This window comes from Pseudochaenichthys georgianus, chromosome 7 (assembly GCF_902827115.2).
Source record: "Pseudochaenichthys georgianus chromosome 7, fPseGeo1.2, whole genome shotgun sequence".
NCBI classification, from domain to species: Eukaryota; Metazoa; Chordata; class Actinopteri; order Perciformes; family Channichthyidae; genus Pseudochaenichthys; species Pseudochaenichthys georgianus.
Window position 1 is genome coordinate 35738137 of NC_047509.1, and position 20785 is coordinate 35758921.

The window sequence follows — 20785 nt, forward strand, 5'->3', positions numbered from 1 at the left end:
GTGGCCAGCCTAAGGCACACCTGTGCAATAATCATGCTGTCTAATCAGCATGATTATTGCTGATTCAAAGAAAATCTCTTTGAAGTTGTTGGGGGTTTTCACTTTTTCTTCTTCCCCTCCACTCTCTCAAGACACCTCATCTGGACTTGTCGGATAACTTCAAAGGAGGCAAGAGAAGGGATCGGGCAGTTAAGGTGGATGGGAGGAAGCAAATAGACACTGAGAGCTGAAGAATAAAAGGGATAAAGGAAGCAAGATGGGTAACTGCTGCTCCACACCATTATGCCATTTCTCTCTTCTCAGCTCATCACTTCCTGTCATGTATTTGTATCGCAGCATTCACAGCCCATAAGCTGTTAGAAACAAGACATCAGAGGGTATCAACAAATGAAGACATTTGGAAATACGTTGCCATGACACGTTTCGTAATCCAACCAGGTAAAATGATAGTACTGTAAACATGTTGGCTATTTTATAGACTAATTCCATTATTATTGGACTTAACGGGCCATGCAAGACAAAAGAAGATTAATTTAATATTAAAAATTAATTCATGAATTCTAATGTCAGGTACAGTCACAAACAGATACTATGCATCCTGCACAGGGAGAAGAAAAACTCTTATGAATTTGTTCAAGACATTTTGCTGAGAGGATGCCATAAAACCTATTTGTTGAGAAATTGAGTGTTAAATGCACTGTACAACTTGGTTTAATTTCATCTTTTTAGTTTATCCCATTGTCTTTAGTTGTATTTTTGTTATCTTACAGAATCCTGTACACTTGGTGTCTGTATTAAGATTGGGTGATATCCTGATCATTGGGGATAAGAGAAGAAAAGGGCAGAAGAAAAGAGAGGGAAAGAAACAGATGGAGTAAAGAGAAGAGAATAGGAATGAAGTTGTCCAGAGCCATTGTTGCCCTCAGTGAAGACGTTGTACTCCATACCTCGGCTCTCTTCTGTCCCGCGCTTCAATCTGAAGAAAACAAAAACAAGACAAATAGTGAGTCAGAGCCCAAACAAATGTAACTTTAAAGGGGCGCTATTTTGGGGGGTTTTCCCTTTTTTAGTGTTTGTGTGCATATAAATGGCCTGCAGAGGCTAAAATCCCAAAGCTCTCTCCACACATCCCCTTCTGCAAGGAGCACCTCCAATGGAGTCCTTTGTTGACGCTGTGACATTATGACATCACTATATAACACTCACACTTTTATTGGCTACCTTCCAATATATAGTATGTGATATTTCCCACACATCTCTTGGTAAATAATCCAACAGAGCCGGCAAGCTAACTAATCAGAGCAGACTGGGCTCTGGTTTCAGACAGAGGGTGAAAAGAGGTGCTGCACACAGCAGTATGAGAAAAATAAAGAGCTTTTCGAACATCATAAATCAGGTAAACATTTCAAAGTAGGAGCACAGATGGCATTATAGGGACCCTTTTGAACCTATTTTTTAAATAACCAATGACAATCTCCCTGTTGGGTGCCTTAAGGATCTTGCAGATAAAAGGTGACACTATGCACTACTGTGCTCTGAAATCCATTCCCAATGGCTTGTGCCACGCAACAACTATTTTTGCTCAGCAAAGCGCTGTGACTAATACCCATGAGGCCATTACAAACAAGTCACCAGACACAAATTATGAAGAAATTCACTTATGTGTTCTATTCCTGAACTGTACAACACAAGGTTTGCCCTGTATTGAGACATCGAGGAAAGCCCTGTCTTGGAAACACATTTCTGACTGAGTAGGCATACAGGGTTAGGTACTCTATCAGGTGTGTTTTAACAGATAGCTTGTTGCTGGCAACAACAAAATGACATTGATCGCTAGAAGTTTTGTAAACTCTGCCTTTTTCTTCTCTTCCCCAACTTCTCCGTATACCTATTCAGATGAGCGCTGAACTAACTGAAAAGCTAGCACAAGTCACGTTGTGTCTGAAAGGGCTTTAGATGGTAAAGCTGCTGTTCCATTTATTTCTATGTAGGCTACAGATAGGGATGGGTATTGTTAAGGTTTTAACGGTACTACTACTTTTATCGATACCGCTTATCGATCCGGTCTTTTAACGGTACTTTTATCGGTTCTTTTGGAGAAGAAAAATGAGGTAAACTAACTAAACAAATTGTGAACAAAATGAACATTACTTTGTATTTAAATTAAATAAATAATATTTCACATCAAAAGAAAAACAGTGTTTTAACAAATCGTATTAAATAATTTAATGACAGAACTGTAAACAGAATAGCTGAAACTTTAACAAACTAAATAACTCAGTTACCTCTAATCATTAACCCATGTTTGTATAATGTAGTTAACTCCGTGTGTTGCTGCTAGCATACATAACACCTGATGTGGAAACGTTACTCGTGGATGGGGCTACAGAGCTACTAGAAAGACAGTCGAAAATGGTGCATTCCTCCGTCTGAATGTGGTGCACTTTTGCAAGATGTTTAGAAAAATTGCTCGTGTTACTGCCCTTACATGCTAAACTCTTATTGCACTTTTGGTAACGAGCATCGAGACGGGTAAAGTTTAACCACACATCAGATCGCGTTCTCTCCGCCATCTCCTCCATATGTGTGTTGCTACATGTAGCAGCCGCGTGTGTAAACTGCCCCACCCCCACTCGCACACAGGCGGATCGAAAATACTCAAAATATCATAGACGCATTTTGCAGTCTTTTTGCATATTAGAAACGGAGTTGGTGACACTAAAACTGCAATATAATGTTTGTGTAGCAATAATACATAGGCTAAGACATATTTTTTTTGATTTTTTAGACCGATAACGTTGGAGCTTAACGGTACCACGCGGTCTTTAATAATTTAGCCCCGGGACCCGTTTAATACCGGGGCTCGGTACCCATCCCTAGCTACAGAAAAGGTGACATACTGTATACTGTACATTAACAACACATTTGCAAACTTTAAAAAAGGTAAGGAATAAGTCAGATCACAATAATAGTATTGAAAACGATTAACCTGTTAAGCCCGAGAGCCCCCGGTATTGGGGGCTGTGGTTTTTTTCGTCACAAAACTGTATCTCAGGGCTTCTTAACATTTAACCTGTTAAGCCCCGAGCCTGTTTTTCAGGTCTCAGGCTCGAAAATGACATTCCCAGAACAAATGACCATATCTTCCCTTCTAAAAGGGGAAAATTAATAATCTTTTTTCTCAAAGTAATGATAAACCTGTGAGTTGGATGTAGAAAAGTCAGAATCAATATAGATTTTTTTTATTTTAAAGAAAATTCAGATTGAACATAGTAAAAAAAACTGTAAATTATAGTGTCCGTCCAACAATTATTTTCTACTTATAGTGAAAACTCATGGGCGCGGGAAGGAGGGTGCTGAGGGCGCGGCAGCACCCCCTAGCGCAGGCAGGGGGTGCGGAGCTCCCCTGTCTGAATTATTATTTGACGGTTATTGCTGCTCCCGCTGTGCATAATCTGTATATGTAGCCAATAAATTCCACATTGTTGGTAAAATAATATTTTGTCTGTAGCCCCGGACAATTCTACCTCAATATAATACATGAACCGTGCTTTACGTGAACCTCATCAAGACACTAGAGAGGACGGCAGGACTGTAATTCCCGTGTTCAGTGAATGCAACAGAGGCAAGACACCAGACCAATCAGAGAGTTGCATGAATAAAAGTGTGCTGTGTGCTTGTGTCATTCAAGCTCGGCTCTGTGTGTGTGTGTGTGTGTGGTGTGTGTGTGTGTGTGTGCGTGCGTGCGTTGCGTGCGTGCGCGTGCTGAAATAGCGCATTTAGTGTGTGTGAGAGAGAGAGAGGGACAGGTGCCAGCAGCAGGGACCGTGTTGCACTAACGGAAATACAGAGCTGTTTGTTCCACAACAAGCTGGAGGAGAGCTCTCCTCTCAGACTGAGAGTGTTTAGATAGTTACTTTAGTCTAAGTTATCTCAGGGGTCTCAAACGGTTTGGTCACAAATTATTCAAAAGATTATTTCCGCGGCTCACCTTCATATGATCATTATAGTTATAAAAAAAATAAGAGAATATAGGAAAAACAGTTATGAAATACTTATGGCAGTAAAACAAGAATACAGTTTGAAAGGGGAGTGATTTGTAATCCATAAAGAAAAAGAACATCTGCTTACAGTTGTGTTTCATCTGGGTGTTGAGAGATGTATCCATAGATCTCTTAATGTTGCTCTCAAAGTGCACCAGATTGATGCTTTTAATTTCAATATTTAAAAAAATCTTCCAGGGGATCATCCCCTCCCGGACCCCCCCCTAGAGGAGGTGAGGTCCGCTCCCCACTCGTAAAAAATAGCACTTTACCCCTGCCTATATGCAATGATCTGATTATCGAGCCTTCATTGTAACAGTCGCGGGTGTACTGTGTGTTTTGCGTGTGGGGAGTGCTTTTGTGCGTGCTCTATAGTGCCCGTAATAGTGTTCTCTGGAGTTCCAGCACCTCAGCACCCCCACTCAAAATACCTTCCCGCGCCTCTGTGAAACTAACCTTGGATGATGGTAAGGTAGACTTAAAGCTTTAGGAATATAACAACATATAATACGTACCCTGTATCAAGATGATGCAAAACAAGTGACATTGAACTTTTTAGAGAGGTTTAGCAAAAAAAACTCTGGGTGGAAATGGCCGTTTTTACCCGTTTCTCGGAACCCATTGGTCGATTTTGGTGATTGACATCTCTTTTTGACCATTAGAGCCAATATATAAATTGAAGGGAAATTTCCACATACACCTTACCATTGAGAAATGAGAGCTATGCGCATGCAGTTTGCATGAGAGCGAACCCTATCTTTCGCTCTGACATCTGGAAACGGAAAAAGCAGTTTTATTGCTTATGGATTATCAGAAATAATTTCAAAGGGACACAGACACATTGGATTAACCTATGGATTAACTTCAGCAGCGTTTTTATCGTTTTAATGCCATTAAGGACCACTTTTGACCAGACAACGACAAGGTGAGCCATGTTGTGGTTTTTAGCTACCTAGCGCCACATGTTTTGATGTCTGTTCTTGTTAATATATTCGCGAGTTCTTATCATGGAGTGATGATGTATGTACCGATCGATTCTGTGTCATCTCACAATGCGAATCGATGGGTTGGGCGTGCAGCTACGATAAGTAATAAGGGTGTTATGAGTGAGTTTCTGTGCAGTAATGCATTAGCATGTTTTCGCTCGTCGTTAATTCATAGGCTCAGCGCTAGCTTTGTGGGTTTAAAAAAAGAAGCGGTGCTTAACAGGTTAACAACCCTATTAATGTGTCATACCCGATTAACGGGAAGAAACTCAGCTAACTGACAACATGAACCGTTTTTACCGAAACAAAACACAAGTCTCACAAGAAGCGTCAAAATGAGCCCTGAGTGAAAGAATTATACGCACTTAGCACAGACTCACGGAAACATACCCTTATTACTTATTGTAACTGCGCATACAATAAATCAATTAGCAAACTGAGATTCCACAGATTCCAGAAATAATTATCATCACTGAGCGATCAGAACTCGCGACAGGGGAAGCGAAAACAGACATAACAACACTTAGCATTACGGAGCTTTCACGGGACATCGTCTTACCTTAGCGTTATTCTGATCAAAACTCGTGTTTTAATGCCATTAACACGATAAAAACGCTTGCTGAAGGTTAATCCACAGGTTAATCCAATGTGTCTGTGTCACTTTGAAATGATTACTGATAATCCATCCTTCCATTTTTATGTCAATAACGGAGTTTTCTTATTAGCTGCTATGATAGCCACCAGAGTGTATCGCAGCTTCCGGTTTCCGGGGGCATTCTGGCACGCATCACTCTATTCACCAATGAGTAATATTTAGATGGATTTTAGGAACTTCCCCTCGATTCTATTGGCTTTAATGGTTTTAAAAAGATGTCAAATCATCAAAATCGAACCCAGGGGCCAGAGATAGGGAAATGCACCCCAAATAACCCCAGAGGTGGGCTTTTCTCTAAATCTCTCTAAAAAGGTCAAATGTCACTTGTTTTGCATCAATCTTGATACAGGGGTACTTATTATATGTTGTAGTTTGGATTCCTAAAGCTTTTAGTCTACTATCCCATCATTCAAGGGTGGTTTTCACCATTTTTTTTTTTTTTTTTTGGACAGACACTATCATTTACAGTTTTTTTACCATGTTCAATCTGAATTTTCCTTAAAATAAAAAACATCTATATTGTTCTGACTTTTTCCACATCCACTCACAGGTTTATCATTGCTTTGAGAAAATAATGTGTTCTGGGAATGTCATTTTCGAGCCTGATTCCTGAAAAACAGGCTCAGGGCTTAACAGGTTAAATGTGCAATTATGTCATAGTTAGGATGTGATGACAACAGCTCAAGGATACTGGTTGTCATAGTAACAGAGCAGTCTTTCCTGCTCAAGCTTTCAAGGTGCACATAAGTCAGAAAGAGCAGGAAAATGTACGAAGTAAAAGCAGAATAAAGCATAATGTCCTCTGAGGTGTTTTGTCCCCAAAACAAAAATGTGCGCTGTGAAAACGCTCCAAAGCTAATGAGGCTCAACAAAAGCATATTCCTCCAACATGAAAAATGTATTAAGCAAAAGTCAACTTACCCTTGACACAGCAAAATCTGCAACGACAAAAGAGAAGAAATGTTTTGGCATAAACACAGTGAGGCAAGAGCAGAAAAAGTGCAAATGTGTGTAAAACATGAATCTGCTTGTGTAAGTATGAGTAAAGTCATCACTAAAACACTCATTTTCAACTTCTCTAGCTTTAGTCCATAGTTTTAATCTCTTTCATGTGTTTTACGTGGTTGGTTCATTTGATATTTTTACAGTATATTTGAAGAAATCCACACATGTGTTCCAATTATTTACCTAATTCAGCTTTCATGGTCTGTCCACAGGTTTTCCCATAGTTTTGTTGATATAGAAACATTTACTTCTATCTTAAGAAATGTGAGCGAAACACAAGATGCTTTAGCTGTGTCAAATCACTGAGACTGTCAATGAGGTTAATCAGATAAAAACAGAAAAGACACGCCCACGCTCTGGAATATCTCCAGTTACCATGGAAACCATTAGGGAGATAGACCGTCGGAGAACCGAGACATCTTATGTCACTTTTCTCCATCTCACTCCCCCTCGCCTTTACTCTATCCGTCTGTACATCTCTCAGTCTACTTTGTCTTATGTCAAATATCTCTTTCACCCTCTTTGCTGTTGCTCGTTGGGTTTATTGAGTCAAATCAAACACATAATCCTTATGTAAGAAGACCTTTTGTTTTTTGCCATTGTATCTGTTACTCTTGCCCGTCCACTACCTTCTTTTAGCATTCCTTTCTTCCTCCTTCTCTTCTTCTCTTTTCATATAGCTGAAACAATGCAATTGAAGGGCCCTGATCATGCAAACTGTCAGAAACCCTCTGGAGGACGTCCTCCCGCTCTTGAAAACAGCACCGAAAGCAATTTGGTTGGAGTTACTGAGGTCAGGTTGGAGTGCAGTCATTGCAACTGGTGTTCCTTTTAATGGGCTCACAGTGACCTACAAATAACATGAAGATTGACCGGGCATTGCGTTTTTTTTCCTGTGATCTTTTTTTCCCTTTCTGATTTAATAATCAGGTTTATGCATCGCATTGTCAATCTCACCTGAACAAATACGGCGGCTTGGTCTGAACCATTATTCTCCATGTACCAATATAGCGTCAGTTTTGCATTTGGATAGCTGCATCTAGTTGCCTATTATAAATTAAAGGAGACAGTCATTGGATGTATTATAAAGAACAGCAAAGTCAACGAAGGGATGACGTCAGGGTGGATTGATGTCCTTCACTTAAACTATTTATTTGCCTAGGTAATGCGGTTTTGCAGGATTAAATAACGTCATCTCAAAACCCTTGAAATTGCCTCTTTTTTTTACATAATGGACCTCTGTGTTGCTATGTTTTTTATAGCAAGTATCGCAACAAAGTTCTAACCTACAATACAAGAAAAATGCTGCCCACATTTTCACGTCACCTGGATTGTTAATTTGTAAGATTGCAGATTTTTCGCCACTAACCTTTGTTGTCTATCTGAAAATCATCAAGATAGAAATCTGTCTGCCGGTTGCCAAGGACGAAGGCCAAGAAGGAGAGGATGAGGGCGTCCAGGATGCCCATGATGGCCAGCATATAGGCCCAGCGTACCGAGCAATCGCCCAGTGAGTATTTCCCGGCATGCTCCCCGCACATGTCCCGGATCACCTCGGCGTCCCATCCGTTGGGGAAGATCATGCAACCCAGCACCAGGCACACTCCTGCAGCGGGTCACAGAGAGGAGAGAAGCAGGGTTATAGTGTTTGGATATGTAGAGTAGAAGAGATTTTTAAAGTGTCAAACACCAGAGAAGATGGGAAGTTCAGTTGGTTAAAGGGAATAGGTGGATTTGGTGGCTGGATTTTCATAAACCAACAGCTTTAAAATGTTGCTTTCATTAAGTATTCTGATGCCATTACATTCCAGAGGTCATGAGTATTCAACTTCAACATGCCTAGGTTCTGTAAGCTGACACCAGTAGTGTGCAACCAATTGTTAACATATTTGGGCAGTGTGCGTTATTCAAGCAGCAGACTTCAGTCAAGTTTTCTCTCATGTCTTTTGACACTAAAGGAATGAAAAGAATGAAACAGAATGAAAGGAAACAGCTCTCTGTCAGGTGTATATGGGGGAAACAGTGAGACAGTAGAGAGATGGAATGTAAGTACTGTATAGATTCTCCCCCTGTAGACATCTAGTATGTGTCAGAATTTTAAAACAACATACACACAAAAAAGCACATAGCCACGCTGGAGAAGCTGTAGTACAAAGCCTCTCTAGGGAAATGCTTACATGCCATTTCGATACTACAACAACAAATGGTAATCTATACTTTACACCTCTGCTCATTCATCAAAGTGAGCATCACTGTGGAGCTGATGGGGCCATTTGTACTTGCTCAACCAGCACTGTTTAAACAGCATTCAGCCTGTGCCTGAAGGGCTGTAAGTAAAGCACTGGCTCCACTGGGAGATGGGGAACACACATGGCAGGCGTCACACTGAATCTCCATTCCAAATCAGACATGTCTTTTCCACGGGCAACATCACATAAAAAGGTCAGACAGATTTGGCTGAATTGGTGATTATCCCGCTTCAGTCCAATAAACGTTCAAAGGATTTAACGTCCTGATCTTCATTGGTGTGCAATTGTGAATGTTTAAGTGGCCATACATGTGTGTCTGTTTATGTTGGGCAGCATTCAGACACAGTTGTTCCTTTGTGGATCGAGGCGTACAGTAACACAGAGAGATCACTGGCTAGAATGTACTCAGAGGATTCTGCTAATCTCCATGCGAATTATGAAGCTGAATCTTTCTGGTGGCAACCAAGCCTAAAATCTTAACAACAAGTTTGGACACACAACCGATACATTCTGTTTTAGGTGAAAAAAACATTTCCCAAACTTAATGCAAAATTGCAAAGAAATGGCTGATTTCACAAACAATGGATCGTACCTCATAGGGGAAGGCGATTCCAAATTACTCACATATAGTTTCTCCAATATTCATCTATTTTTGTACACATTATGGGATTTCACAACGCAAACATGTTAAATTGGCTTTTACTAATTTGCCCTATTTGGAAAAATGTCAATTAGGGTTAGGGTTGGAGATTTGCTGTATTTTTAGCTGACTTTTTAAACTCCTCCTCGAGACTACATTTCCGTTTAACCCGCAATGGTTTAACTGCACTGTATGCGCACAAAATATATAAATTCAAGCACTTTCAAAGGCTTATGTATTTTTTCGTTTATTTTCCAAAACTTCTAGAGCCTGGATTTATTTTTTACCTCAAATTCCCAAACTATCAAGGGGTTCAAGGTTCAATTGGAACCATAGAGCCCTTTTGAACTTTGTCATTGTTTTTCAGCATTAAAATGTGAATAGTACAGTACATACAATATTACACACAAGGTACATTAATGCGATGTGCTACTATTCAGGAGAAATACAGTTGTGTTTCATTGTCCTTTCAGTATAGATATTTGTGGGACTACACAATGTCATTAGTGAGCACAGTAAGCCCTAGGGGTAAACATGTATAAGCCAGCACTGGCAGGACAACAAATATGTCAAGGTTTTACATAAGGGGACATTAGCTTGAGAGGGGTTGAAGGGGTTTATTGTTTTTGAGATTGTGTGGGTTATTGAACTACCAACAGTATACAAATATAGTATAGTAAATAAATCCTATACCTGGAAATTACAACTTCTCCTTTTTTTGTGTTTGTGGTTTGATGCCTGAAATATCTGTGATGAACAAAAGCTTAAGAGATTTCTCATGTAGTTCTACTACATAATATATGTCAGTAAACAATGATCCCACTCGTGAATGTCCGAATCTTCTATGTGTCAAACTGGTTTTGTTGTAAGTGACCTAATGAACTACTGAACATCTTCACACTAAACATTAGCGGCCTTTAGCTTAGCAGCCATGCGACCGTGAAGTGGTTAATTTCTAGCCTAACGTTAGCTTTTTTTTACTTCAAGAATTATAAAGTGGTGTTAATGTGTGGAGATTATCACGCCGGACAAAATATGGTACATATATCATTAATGAGTGTTTGCTACAGGTCTTATTTTATGCAATATTTAACAGGGGGAGAGTATGACAAAGAACTCTGACAAGAAGTGAACAGGGGACGTTGGTTGAAGGTAACCCTATCCATTAAGCCACTTGATTCCCTTAATTTATTTTATCTGAAAGGGGAAGACTGTTAAAGTAGATGATGTGATGGATAGTTTGATCTAAACATTACATGCATTTTAAGAAAAGGCAGAATGGCTTGATGTTATGGAAAATGTGTTAGTCGTGTCTGCAAGTGATGGCTCTGATTGTATTACACTGTCACATTAGTGATTCCCTCTGAAGGCCCTGTGTTTCACCCACCAGCCATCCATCATGAGAAAATGGTGGGTGGTGAACTCATGGCAACAGATAAAGGAGGATATCAGATTAGCCACCACCTCTCTGTGTAAAGCAGAACACCATGCAAATATGAGGAGTCTAATTTCAGACAGAGACCGTTTGGAAATGGGAATTCTCCTCTGACAAAATGATAGCAGGCGTAATGAGAGAAGGTAATGAGAAACAGTATAATGACAATAATACAATAAGTAATGAGAGAATCGAAGAGCAATGGAACTAATCGTCGAGGGAAATCATCATGTTATTAGCTTCTTTTATGACCTTTATACAAGATGTTAACATAAATGAGATATGATAAAATAATTAACTGAGTAATGAGCTGCAGGTAACATGTTTTATGGGTTTTCGATTAATGTTTCCCCATCTGATGTGAAACTCATTCAAAGTTATTGAGTATGGGCTTTTGAAAATGTGGCTGTGGAACCCTGATAGGCAAAATACTTCAGCCGATCATTAGCCAATCATTTTACTCTGTTGTAAATGTTATTAACTTGTTTTGTACAGTTTAAGTGGTGGAGAAAACATCATTATTTTCCACCAGTTAAAACATATATTTAAAACCCTGAAGTCTTTGCTCTTTCAATGCCCTTCTAGTTCCTTAGTTAGGAATGTGTGATAGTCTGTCATTTTGAGCCTACTATTTTTATTTGGTTCTTCCTTGGCCCATACACTCTTCCATCAAGTTTCCTGAACATTGGGCCATTAGTTTTCCATAACTATTACCTCCTTAGAGGAGTCAATTATTTTGTTGGAGCATTTCAAATCACATTTTCTATATTAGATTATGTTTGAGCATGGAAATGTAATCTTAGTTAGTGGTGTAATTTCATGTTGTGGAAAATACTAGGGTGTTATGAGTTGCTCTGGTCATTGGTTTGGTCAGTATTTGCAAAATCGTACTCATGACAATGACTTGCAGAAATCTCGCAAATAGGCTACATTGCTTAAAATAGGTCTGCCGCTTTGAACTCTTCTGGGCTAATGAAGTCACAAAGGTTTGAATTGGGTAATATTTGTTCGACTAATTTTTGCATTTACAAATCACATGGAATTTGTGTTGAAACAGGGATGAATTAAATGACATGCTTCTTCACTGTACATTTTACATTTGGTTCTGATTAATTAATAAGCGAAACCGATTTCGAACCGAAGTCGATTTAAAAAAAGTCTTCCGTCCACACGGAATCGGCTCAAAGAATGTGTCCGTCCAAACGACACTGCTCGAGACCGCTGGAGAAGCTGTAGTACATAATGCTGACCCCCGTAACACAGATAAGGTGAAGACTTGGCCAGTTCCACGGTCCGCTACAGAGGTGCGTGCTTTTCTGGGTCTCTGCTCATATTATAGGAGGTTTGTGAGGAGTTTTGACCAGCGTGCTGACCCCCTCAACCATCTGACGGGAAAGGATGTCCCTTTTCTGTGGACGGCGGATTGCCAGAGGGCATTTGAATTTGTGCGGCATGTTAGGTGTGAAGAAGACGCACACCACGCCTTACAATCTGAAGTCTGATGGCATGGTAGAGAGGTTTTTACTATATGCTTTTCATTCATAATTTCAGCGGGAGGGAGGGGGAGCAGCGCTGAGGAACAGCAGAGTGCGGGTTGACAGGTGTCTGTGTTGACATTCCCCTTATTGTGCGTCAGCAGAGGCTACAAGTGTCTTAGCTAGGTTCAAGTTAGACAACTAATGTCTGGGTTACGGCCCGTCCACACTACAGCGTCGACAGCGTCGGAAGCGTCGACAACTCCAATCTGCCCATTCACTTTGAATGGGGTGACGTCACGTTGCCTCGCTTTTTCACCGAACTGAATTGTGGGTAGCAGAGCGGTCCGTCTCCGGTGTCAGAAGTTGAACAATGTTCAACTTCTGACGCCGGAGACGCCGGAGTAGCCAGCGCCAGCCAATCAAATCCCGTTTCGGAAAATCTGACAGCTCAAGCCGTAGCCAATCAAACCGCGTCTAAGCTGGGAGAGATATCCCGCCGTTCATTTCTATATTTCAAAAAAAGTTGGAGGAGAAACTAATTATCGCTGTAGCAAATCACCCGGTTTTGTATGACCAGACCCTCTTCACCTACCGGGATACAAACCGGAGGAACCAGGCATGGAGGGAGGTGGCAGAGACAGTGGGTGAAACTGGTAGGTTTTCGCCTGTTTGGAGAGTTTATATATATATATATTGCTCCCATAAAATCCCCGGGGGTTTTTGCTTTGTATGTCGGGGGCGGGAGATTCATGTGATTGGTTGTTGGTCGCATTGCTTGAATAAAATCCCCAAGCTACAGACACGCCCAGCTCCAAGCTTTTTTTGAAGCTGTAGTGTGGACGCTCCGTTAGTGTTCATGACTTCATGTTTATGTCATCTTAATGGTTAATCTTAATGCACACACATGTTCCGTGCTTTCCAATAGTTTAAACATAGTTGTATTCCACTGTTAAATAACCTGTTCAATACGAACATGCCACTTTAAAAATTAAATGAAATGTCTGTGAACTGATATTTGCTTAGTGAGCTTATTAGAGGATGTTCCCTGAAAGATTGTAAAATGTCAATGAATATGTCAGACTTAGTATATTTGTTAATAATTACATACAATACATGGAATTTGTGTGTTCCAAGTGAATCTGCGCCCCCTGGTGGCCAGTACATAAATTACACTGAACACAAATAGAAATGCAACACTTTTGTTTTTGCCGAGATAATCCATCCCACCTCACAGGTGTGGCATATCAAGATGCTGATTAGACAGCATGATTATTGCACAGGTGTGCCTTAGGCTGGCCACAATAAAAGGCCACTCTGAAACGTGCAGTTTTGCTTTATTGGGGGGGTCTGGGGGGGTCCGAAAACCAGTCAGTATCTGGTGTGACCACCATTTGCCTCACGCAGTGCAACACATCTCCTTCGCATAGAGTTGATCAGGTTGTTGATTGTGGCCTGTGGAATGTTGGTCCACTCCTCTTCAATGGCTGTGCGAAGTTGCTGGATATTGGCAGGAACTGGAACACGCTGTCGTATTCGCCGATCCAGAGCATCCCAAACATGCTCAATGGGTGACATGTCCGGTAAGTATGCTGGCCATGCAGGAACTGGGTTGTTTTCAGCCTCCAGGAATTGTGTACAGATCCTTGCAACATGGGGCCGTGCATTATCATGCTGCAACATGAGGTGATGGTCGTGGATGAATGGCACAACAATGGGCCTCAGGATCTCGTCACGGCATCTCTGTGCATTCACAATGCCATCAATAAAATGCACCTGTGTTCGTCGTCCATACACCTGCCCATACCATACGCCTGCCCATACCATAACCCCACCACCACCATGGGCCACTCGATTCACAACATCGACATCAGAAAATCGCTCTCCCACACGATGCCACACACGCTGTCTGCCATCTGCCCTGAACAGTGAAAACCGGGATTCATCCGTGAGGAGAACACCTCTCCAACGTGCCAGACACCATCGAATGTGAGCATTTGCCCACTCAAGTCGGTTACAACGACGAACAGGTCAGGTCGAGACCCCGATGAGGACGACGAGCATGCAGATGAGCTTCCCTGAGACGGTTTCTGACAGTTTGTGCAGAAATTCTTTGGTTATGCAAACCGATTGTTGCAGCAGCTGTCCGAGTGGCTGGTATCAGACGATCTTGGAGGTGAACATGCTGGATGTGGAGGTCCTGGGCTGGTGTGGTTACACGTGGTCTGCGGTTGTGAGGCCGGTTGGATGTACTGCCAAATTCTCTGAAATGCCTTTGGAGATGGCTTATGGTAGAGAAATGAACATTCAATTCACGGGCAACAGCTCTGGTGGACATTCCTGCTGTCAGCATGCCAATTGCACGCTCCCTCAAAACTTGCGACATCTGTGGCATTGTGCTGTGTGATAAAACTGAACATTTTAGAGAGGCCTTTTATTGTGGCCAGCCTAAGGCACACCTGTGCAATAATCATGCTGTCTAATCAGCATGATTATTGCTGATTCAAAGAAAATCTCTTTGAAGTTGTTGGGGGTTTTCACTTTTTCTTCTTCCCCTCCACTCTCTCAAGACACCTCATCTGGACTTGTCGGATAACTTCAAAGGAGGCAAGAGAAGGGATCGGGCAGTTAAGGTGGATGGGAGGAAGCAAATAGACACTGAGAGCTGAAGAATAAAAGGGATAAAGGAAGCAAGATGGGTAACTGCTGCTCCACACCATTATGCCATTTCTCTCTTCTCAGCTCATCACTTCCTGTCATGTATTTGTATCGCAGCATTCACAGCCCATAAGCTGTTAGAAACAAGACATCAGAGGGTATCAACAAATGAAGACATTTGGAAATACGTTGCCATGACACGTTTCGTAATCCAACCAGGTAAAATGACTGAGTGAATGTATTTATAGTGCCCCGAAGTTATTTATAGGCTTATTACACAACCATCTTGTCAGACTTTCTTAACTACATGTCCACACGGATTTCATTTTCATCTTCATTCCTGAGAAACAGCCAAAAATTGTTACATAAGGACTTTTAAAATAACATCAGTGTTATCACCACACTTTTTTCTCTCTATTAATTTGACTGAGCTGAGACCGACCTTGTTGCAGCGGATTGGAGGGCTTCGGGGTGAACCTTTATATATACAGTCTATGGGGTTTAACATGCGCTACATGCCAAGACACCATGGATGTATAGAGAGAACTGGATACATCGTTGGAGGCGGGACCCTGTTTATTCCTATGAAAATTGCTCAGTGACACATGAAGCCAAAATGGCCTCACTTTCGAGAGCAAAAGTACCCGTATCTGGACAGATACGTGTTGTTACTGGGTAATTGATTTAGTTTGTAAATTCTTAGTAGGGGCCCCTCATTAAAGATCACTTACATGATAATGTAGCCTTTAAGTGAAGTTTTATTGCCTCTATTATTATAAAAACGTATCCAGTGTTATATATTCCACATTGCCATGATATCTCTTCCAGTGAAGAATCACATGACCTCAGAAGTTTTTGACTTACAGGATGACTTTTGAAGGTAAAAGGGATTTCTAACTGAACTGTGACCTTCTGTAACCGGTTTAAATCACCGGCCTCACTGTGCAAGCAGTGTGAAGTTCAGCACAGAGCACCAGAGTGTAAAGGGGTGAACATGACTCCATTAAGGGATCACTATGTCCAGTCCATAATGTAATAAAGCTGTCTGAGGTCCGCCCTCCCTCTGTGTATAGACCTTGGCTTGCTGTCCTCCAGCGGTCTAATGGATGGCCTCCTCGCTGATATACACAGCTTTTATTGGACGTGGGATCAAATCTGTGTGTGTGTGTGTGTGTGTGTGTGTGTGTGTGTGTGTGTGTGTGTGTGTGTGTGTGTGTGTGTGTGTGTGTGTGTGTGTGTGAATGGATTTGATTGTGAAGATGTTTACAGCTTTAATGGCAAATATGAAATTATTACCACATTATGCCAGGATTGTTTGTTTTTAATGATTGAATGAACATATAGACCGTGAGTCTCTCAACTGAAGTTGCTAATTGGACTGTAAAACAATGACTGGCACATGTAAAAAAACAGTCCTGGCCCGGATGTACGCTTGCTACACCGGAACCCCAGAAATACTGTCCATTGTTGCTGGGGACAAATCTGACTGATTGCCAATGGGTTACGAGACTGACCTTATCTATAATCTTCACCTAACTTTCCCAAGCAATCAAGTTTTATAACCTTAACCATGCCTTGACAAAAGTCTATTGGCCATCTCTAAACTTGTCATACAACATATCAAATTGGCATTGGATGCAAAGAAAAAGAGTTGTCATTGAACTATAGATATTTAACTTTGAACATTAACTTATGTACGTTTGTGGCATTATGAACACTGAAAGAAAAGTAAAAACACAGCAACATTTAGTTCCAGAAACAATATTTGACGTTGACCTGGATTATCCAGGCAGTGTAATGAATCCAACCAAAATTGTTTACAGTGAGGTGGATTATCTATCTATCTTGTTATAGGTACAGTATGGTACTATATCAAAGCCTGGATTACAAGGTGAATGCATTTGAGTGAACAAGCAACTACAGCAGGCGCAAGAACATACTAACAATCAACCCCCAGCCTTCCTTTCATTGCATCAAAAAAAAAAAACACTTGCATTTAAATAGCTATTTCACTTAAACAGGATATACTGTATTCTGCACATTTTCAGGTTCATATTTGCATGTAGTGTCAGTCTACTGTGATATGTCTCCATGCTTTAATGTTCAAAAATGTCTTTATTGTTCTCATACTGCCTGTGTTGCAGAAGCTCTTTTCACCCTCTGTCTGAAACCAGAGCCCAGTCTGCTCTGATTGGTTATCTGGCTGGCTCTGTTGCGATTGCTCAATGTACAATGTGTTGTGTTAGTGTATTCTAGAACCCTGAAGGCAGGAGAGACTGAAAAGAGTCAAGTGAAGCTTATAAAAGTTAACAGCATTTAATTACACAAAATATGCGGTGGTGTACAAAATGAAATGTGCGAGTGGAGGAGCTCTCCTCATCCGACCTGTCAGTCCAGGTCAGCAGGTAGAAGAGGTCAATCCTTGGCTTGCTCTTCCTGTTGTCATCTGAGGTCTTCTCCTATTGGCCGGTGTCTGTGGTTATTTAAACATTCCCTAATAAACGTTATTCAGCGGCAATAAATGAGTGCTAAACCCAGTGTGCTCAGTGTACAATATCACATGTCATTTCACCGTTGATTCATGGTTTGAAAATGCAGCATTTCGCCACATGTTAATGCTAACCGGAAGTGAAGCATTTTCAGAATAAAAGTATTAAGTTAATAGTTAGTGAACTTCAGGTTTTTCAGAATAAAACTGATTTAAATTAAATAGTGTATTTAATTCAAATTACGCCATATCAACATTGATTTTAATTTCTAACAATCCCTCCTTACATACCCTTTAAGGTATGTACATAATATTGAAATCAATGAGTTCTTCATCCGAACATTGCATGGTACATAACTCATAAAAGTAAAAAAAAATACAAATAAGAATACATATTCATCATAAATATGAAGTTTTTCATTTGTGCATAACTTCTAGCTTAAACCTTTAATGTCATTTCGTGAAATAGCAGCAATTAGCTTGGTATGGAAAACGTCTATAACTCCCTCCTTTCACATCATAAATCATCTTCTTACTGTATCTGGTGTAAAGGCACTTGTTCTTTTACAAAGTATAAGAAGGATTAAACTATCTGAAAATAGCTAAACATTACTCTTTATTTACTTTTACTGTGTCTCTGGTGTAATTTATGAATCTCTGCTGGTTCTAGTAGATATAGTTCTCCCCATCCACATTCTTGTTGGTTGTGGGACAGAGGAATAATAATTCAGAACCTGCTGATATTTGAATCTTACTACTGGACATATGTTACAAACAAAAAACATCTTCATGGTGAACTAAATAAAATCCTTGTAATCTTTCTCAAATCTAAATATAACAATGAACTATTCCTGTTTGTGGTAAAGACACACACTAACGTTATGTAATACAATTTCATTATGGATTCAAAAACAACTAAAGTCATGATGCTGTCAGAGTGAATGATTTCCTGAGTGTATCTGTCCTGTAAGGTACGTCATTCTCTGCTTGGATGGTGTGCAGAAATCCCATCGATTGCACCTGGCAATACTGCTTCTACCCGTCTATTATCAAGCTGAAAAATGAATACAGAATTCCAACATACTGTCATCAAATGTCTTTCTATTATGAATTTAAATGAAATGTATATCCCCATAATGAACTAAACAATAAAGTCTATGGCTTTTACTTCTAATTCTTTAACAGGCTAGTTACAAGATGTTGTCTAAATTAAATTAGGTCTCATTACATTACTATGTTTTAGCTTAACTGTAATATGTTCTTTCTACATTTTCAAACCTCAGTTACTTTAAAATATTACAAAATTGTTTCATTATCACAGGTCAACTTCTTCGGTAATTACATCTCTCATCGTAGCCCCTTGGCCACTGCTTCTGCATCTGTGTTACCCGTTATAATTCAATCAATATTTAGAAACATGTCAACATTCATCAAACAGTATCTTATCCCCAGATATGGAGCAGGTTAATTATAAAACTATCATTCAATGCTCAGTTTGAACATCTGGGTTGGGGTGGAAGGTTTCTGTCAATTCTTAAAAGAAAAATTGGTTAGGGACATAACGAACATTATTTACAATTTTACATCCATTATCATTATTTCCACAGTAAACACTTAAGTGAAAAGAAGTGTTTCTCTCCGTCCTTCAGATTTTAGTTTGAGTTTTACATTTGCAAACCGCCAAATGGAGCTTAGCGCAAGTTCAATAAGGAAGACCTAACACGAGTCACTTACACGTCACTCTATGGCTCCCTTCCCCCCTCATTAAATATGAGGGCGTCACCCCCCAGCAGCCAATAGCTGCACATGCTAAATTCCTTACATGCCTGCTCTTCCTCCCTGTCAGTTGTCATTTGCAGATGACCGCAAACAGGAGCAGTAATACTACTCCTCCTCGTGAGAAAAACAAACAGAAAAACTAGCGCAAGATGTCCAACTCGGACAATTCAGACGAACCTGGCATGGATATCTTTGATCCCGGTTCGACTCCCCACAGCGGCCTATCATCGGAGGTAGACTTCCTCATCGCCTGACTCCAGCAGCAGGGCATCCCCACAGCTCCGGGCATCCCCACAGCTCCAGGCCTCACTCTCTCGCAGCTCCGAGAGCTCTCGGATCAGGTCTCCAGCACAGCTCCCCAGCCCGGGGAAGCAGCCCCAAGCAGCTCCCCAGAGAGACTAAGGCGAGGACGCGGCCGAGGCCGCGGAGGAAAAGGGACCAGGAAATCGAGCCCTCCAGGACCCCGTCCACCTCCCAAGTCCACCCCTTCCCAGGCTCACCAGGCCGGGAGCGGGGAGAGTAGCGTGGCCAGCGCCCTGCAATCCCTGGATAGCTCCATAAGAGCCATCGATGCTCGCCTTCAGGCCATTGAAGACTCCGGCACAGGAGCGTCAACATCTGTCACACTCAGAGCAGCGCTCGCTGCCCCAGTCCAGCTGGGGTTTTCAGGTCAGGGTGTTCCACGCATCCCAGCGGCAGCTCATCCTTATTCTCTGGCTTCGGCCCTCCCAGCCCCCCCAAGCCGCTAACATCTCCACACGGCTTAGGTAAAAAATTCTTGAAGGGAAGGATGTTAACCTGCTTAGCCTTATTCTGCCCTCCCCGGAGTGCGATAAAGCCATCGCCACAGGAGGAAATATCACCGCCGTCTTTAAGACCGCAGACCCCAGGCTCATCAGAGACATCAGCGTAGGGCAATTTATGGTAGCTTTCGGCATCTTCCGTGACGTAATCTGCTCCGTCTACCCTGAGAGAAGAGTGGAATTAGATGCATACATGGCCATTATCGGAGATATCAACCTTAGATACGGGAAATCCATCTTCTACCAGTATCACAAAAGCTTTTCTAGTAAAGCAGCGCTTCACCTAGCGCAGGGGTCGGCAACCCGCGGCCCACGGGCCGCATGCGGCCCTTTAAGCCCTCTGCTCTGGCTCCCTTGAGCTTAGACAAAAATAAGAAGGAAATAAAATAAAAGTATTTGTAGGACTATTTATATTTTGTTGCATGGTTGAAAATGTTTCGTATGTTGTATTTTGAGGTGATACTGTGACACATAAATAAAAAACAAAGCGGTTTTAATTAGGTCAACTAAAATATGCGTCACATCCTGCTCCGGTCCCGCGCGAGCGCCTTTTCTTGGAGGCGAATAAC

At 41.2% G+C, this 20785-nt stretch overlaps 1 protein-coding gene across 1 annotated transcript in view; it reads right to left on the reverse strand.

Moving 5' to 3' along the window:
• Nucleotides 1-700: 700 nt before the first annotated feature.
• Nucleotides 701-20785, reverse strand: part of LOC117448918 (LHFPL tetraspan subfamily member 4 protein-like) — a 55619-nt gene continuing 35534 nt past the window's right edge. The window contains exons 2-4 of the mRNA XM_071203640.1: nt 8059-8295; nt 6606-6622; nt 701-976 (exon numbers count right to left, since the gene is read on the reverse strand). Of these exons, the coding sequence (XP_071059741.1) occupies nt 923-976; nt 6606-6622; nt 8059-8295 (308 nt within the window). The 3' untranslated portion in view covers nt 701-922. The remainder of the gene's footprint in view (nt 977-6605; nt 6623-8058; nt 8296-20785) is intronic.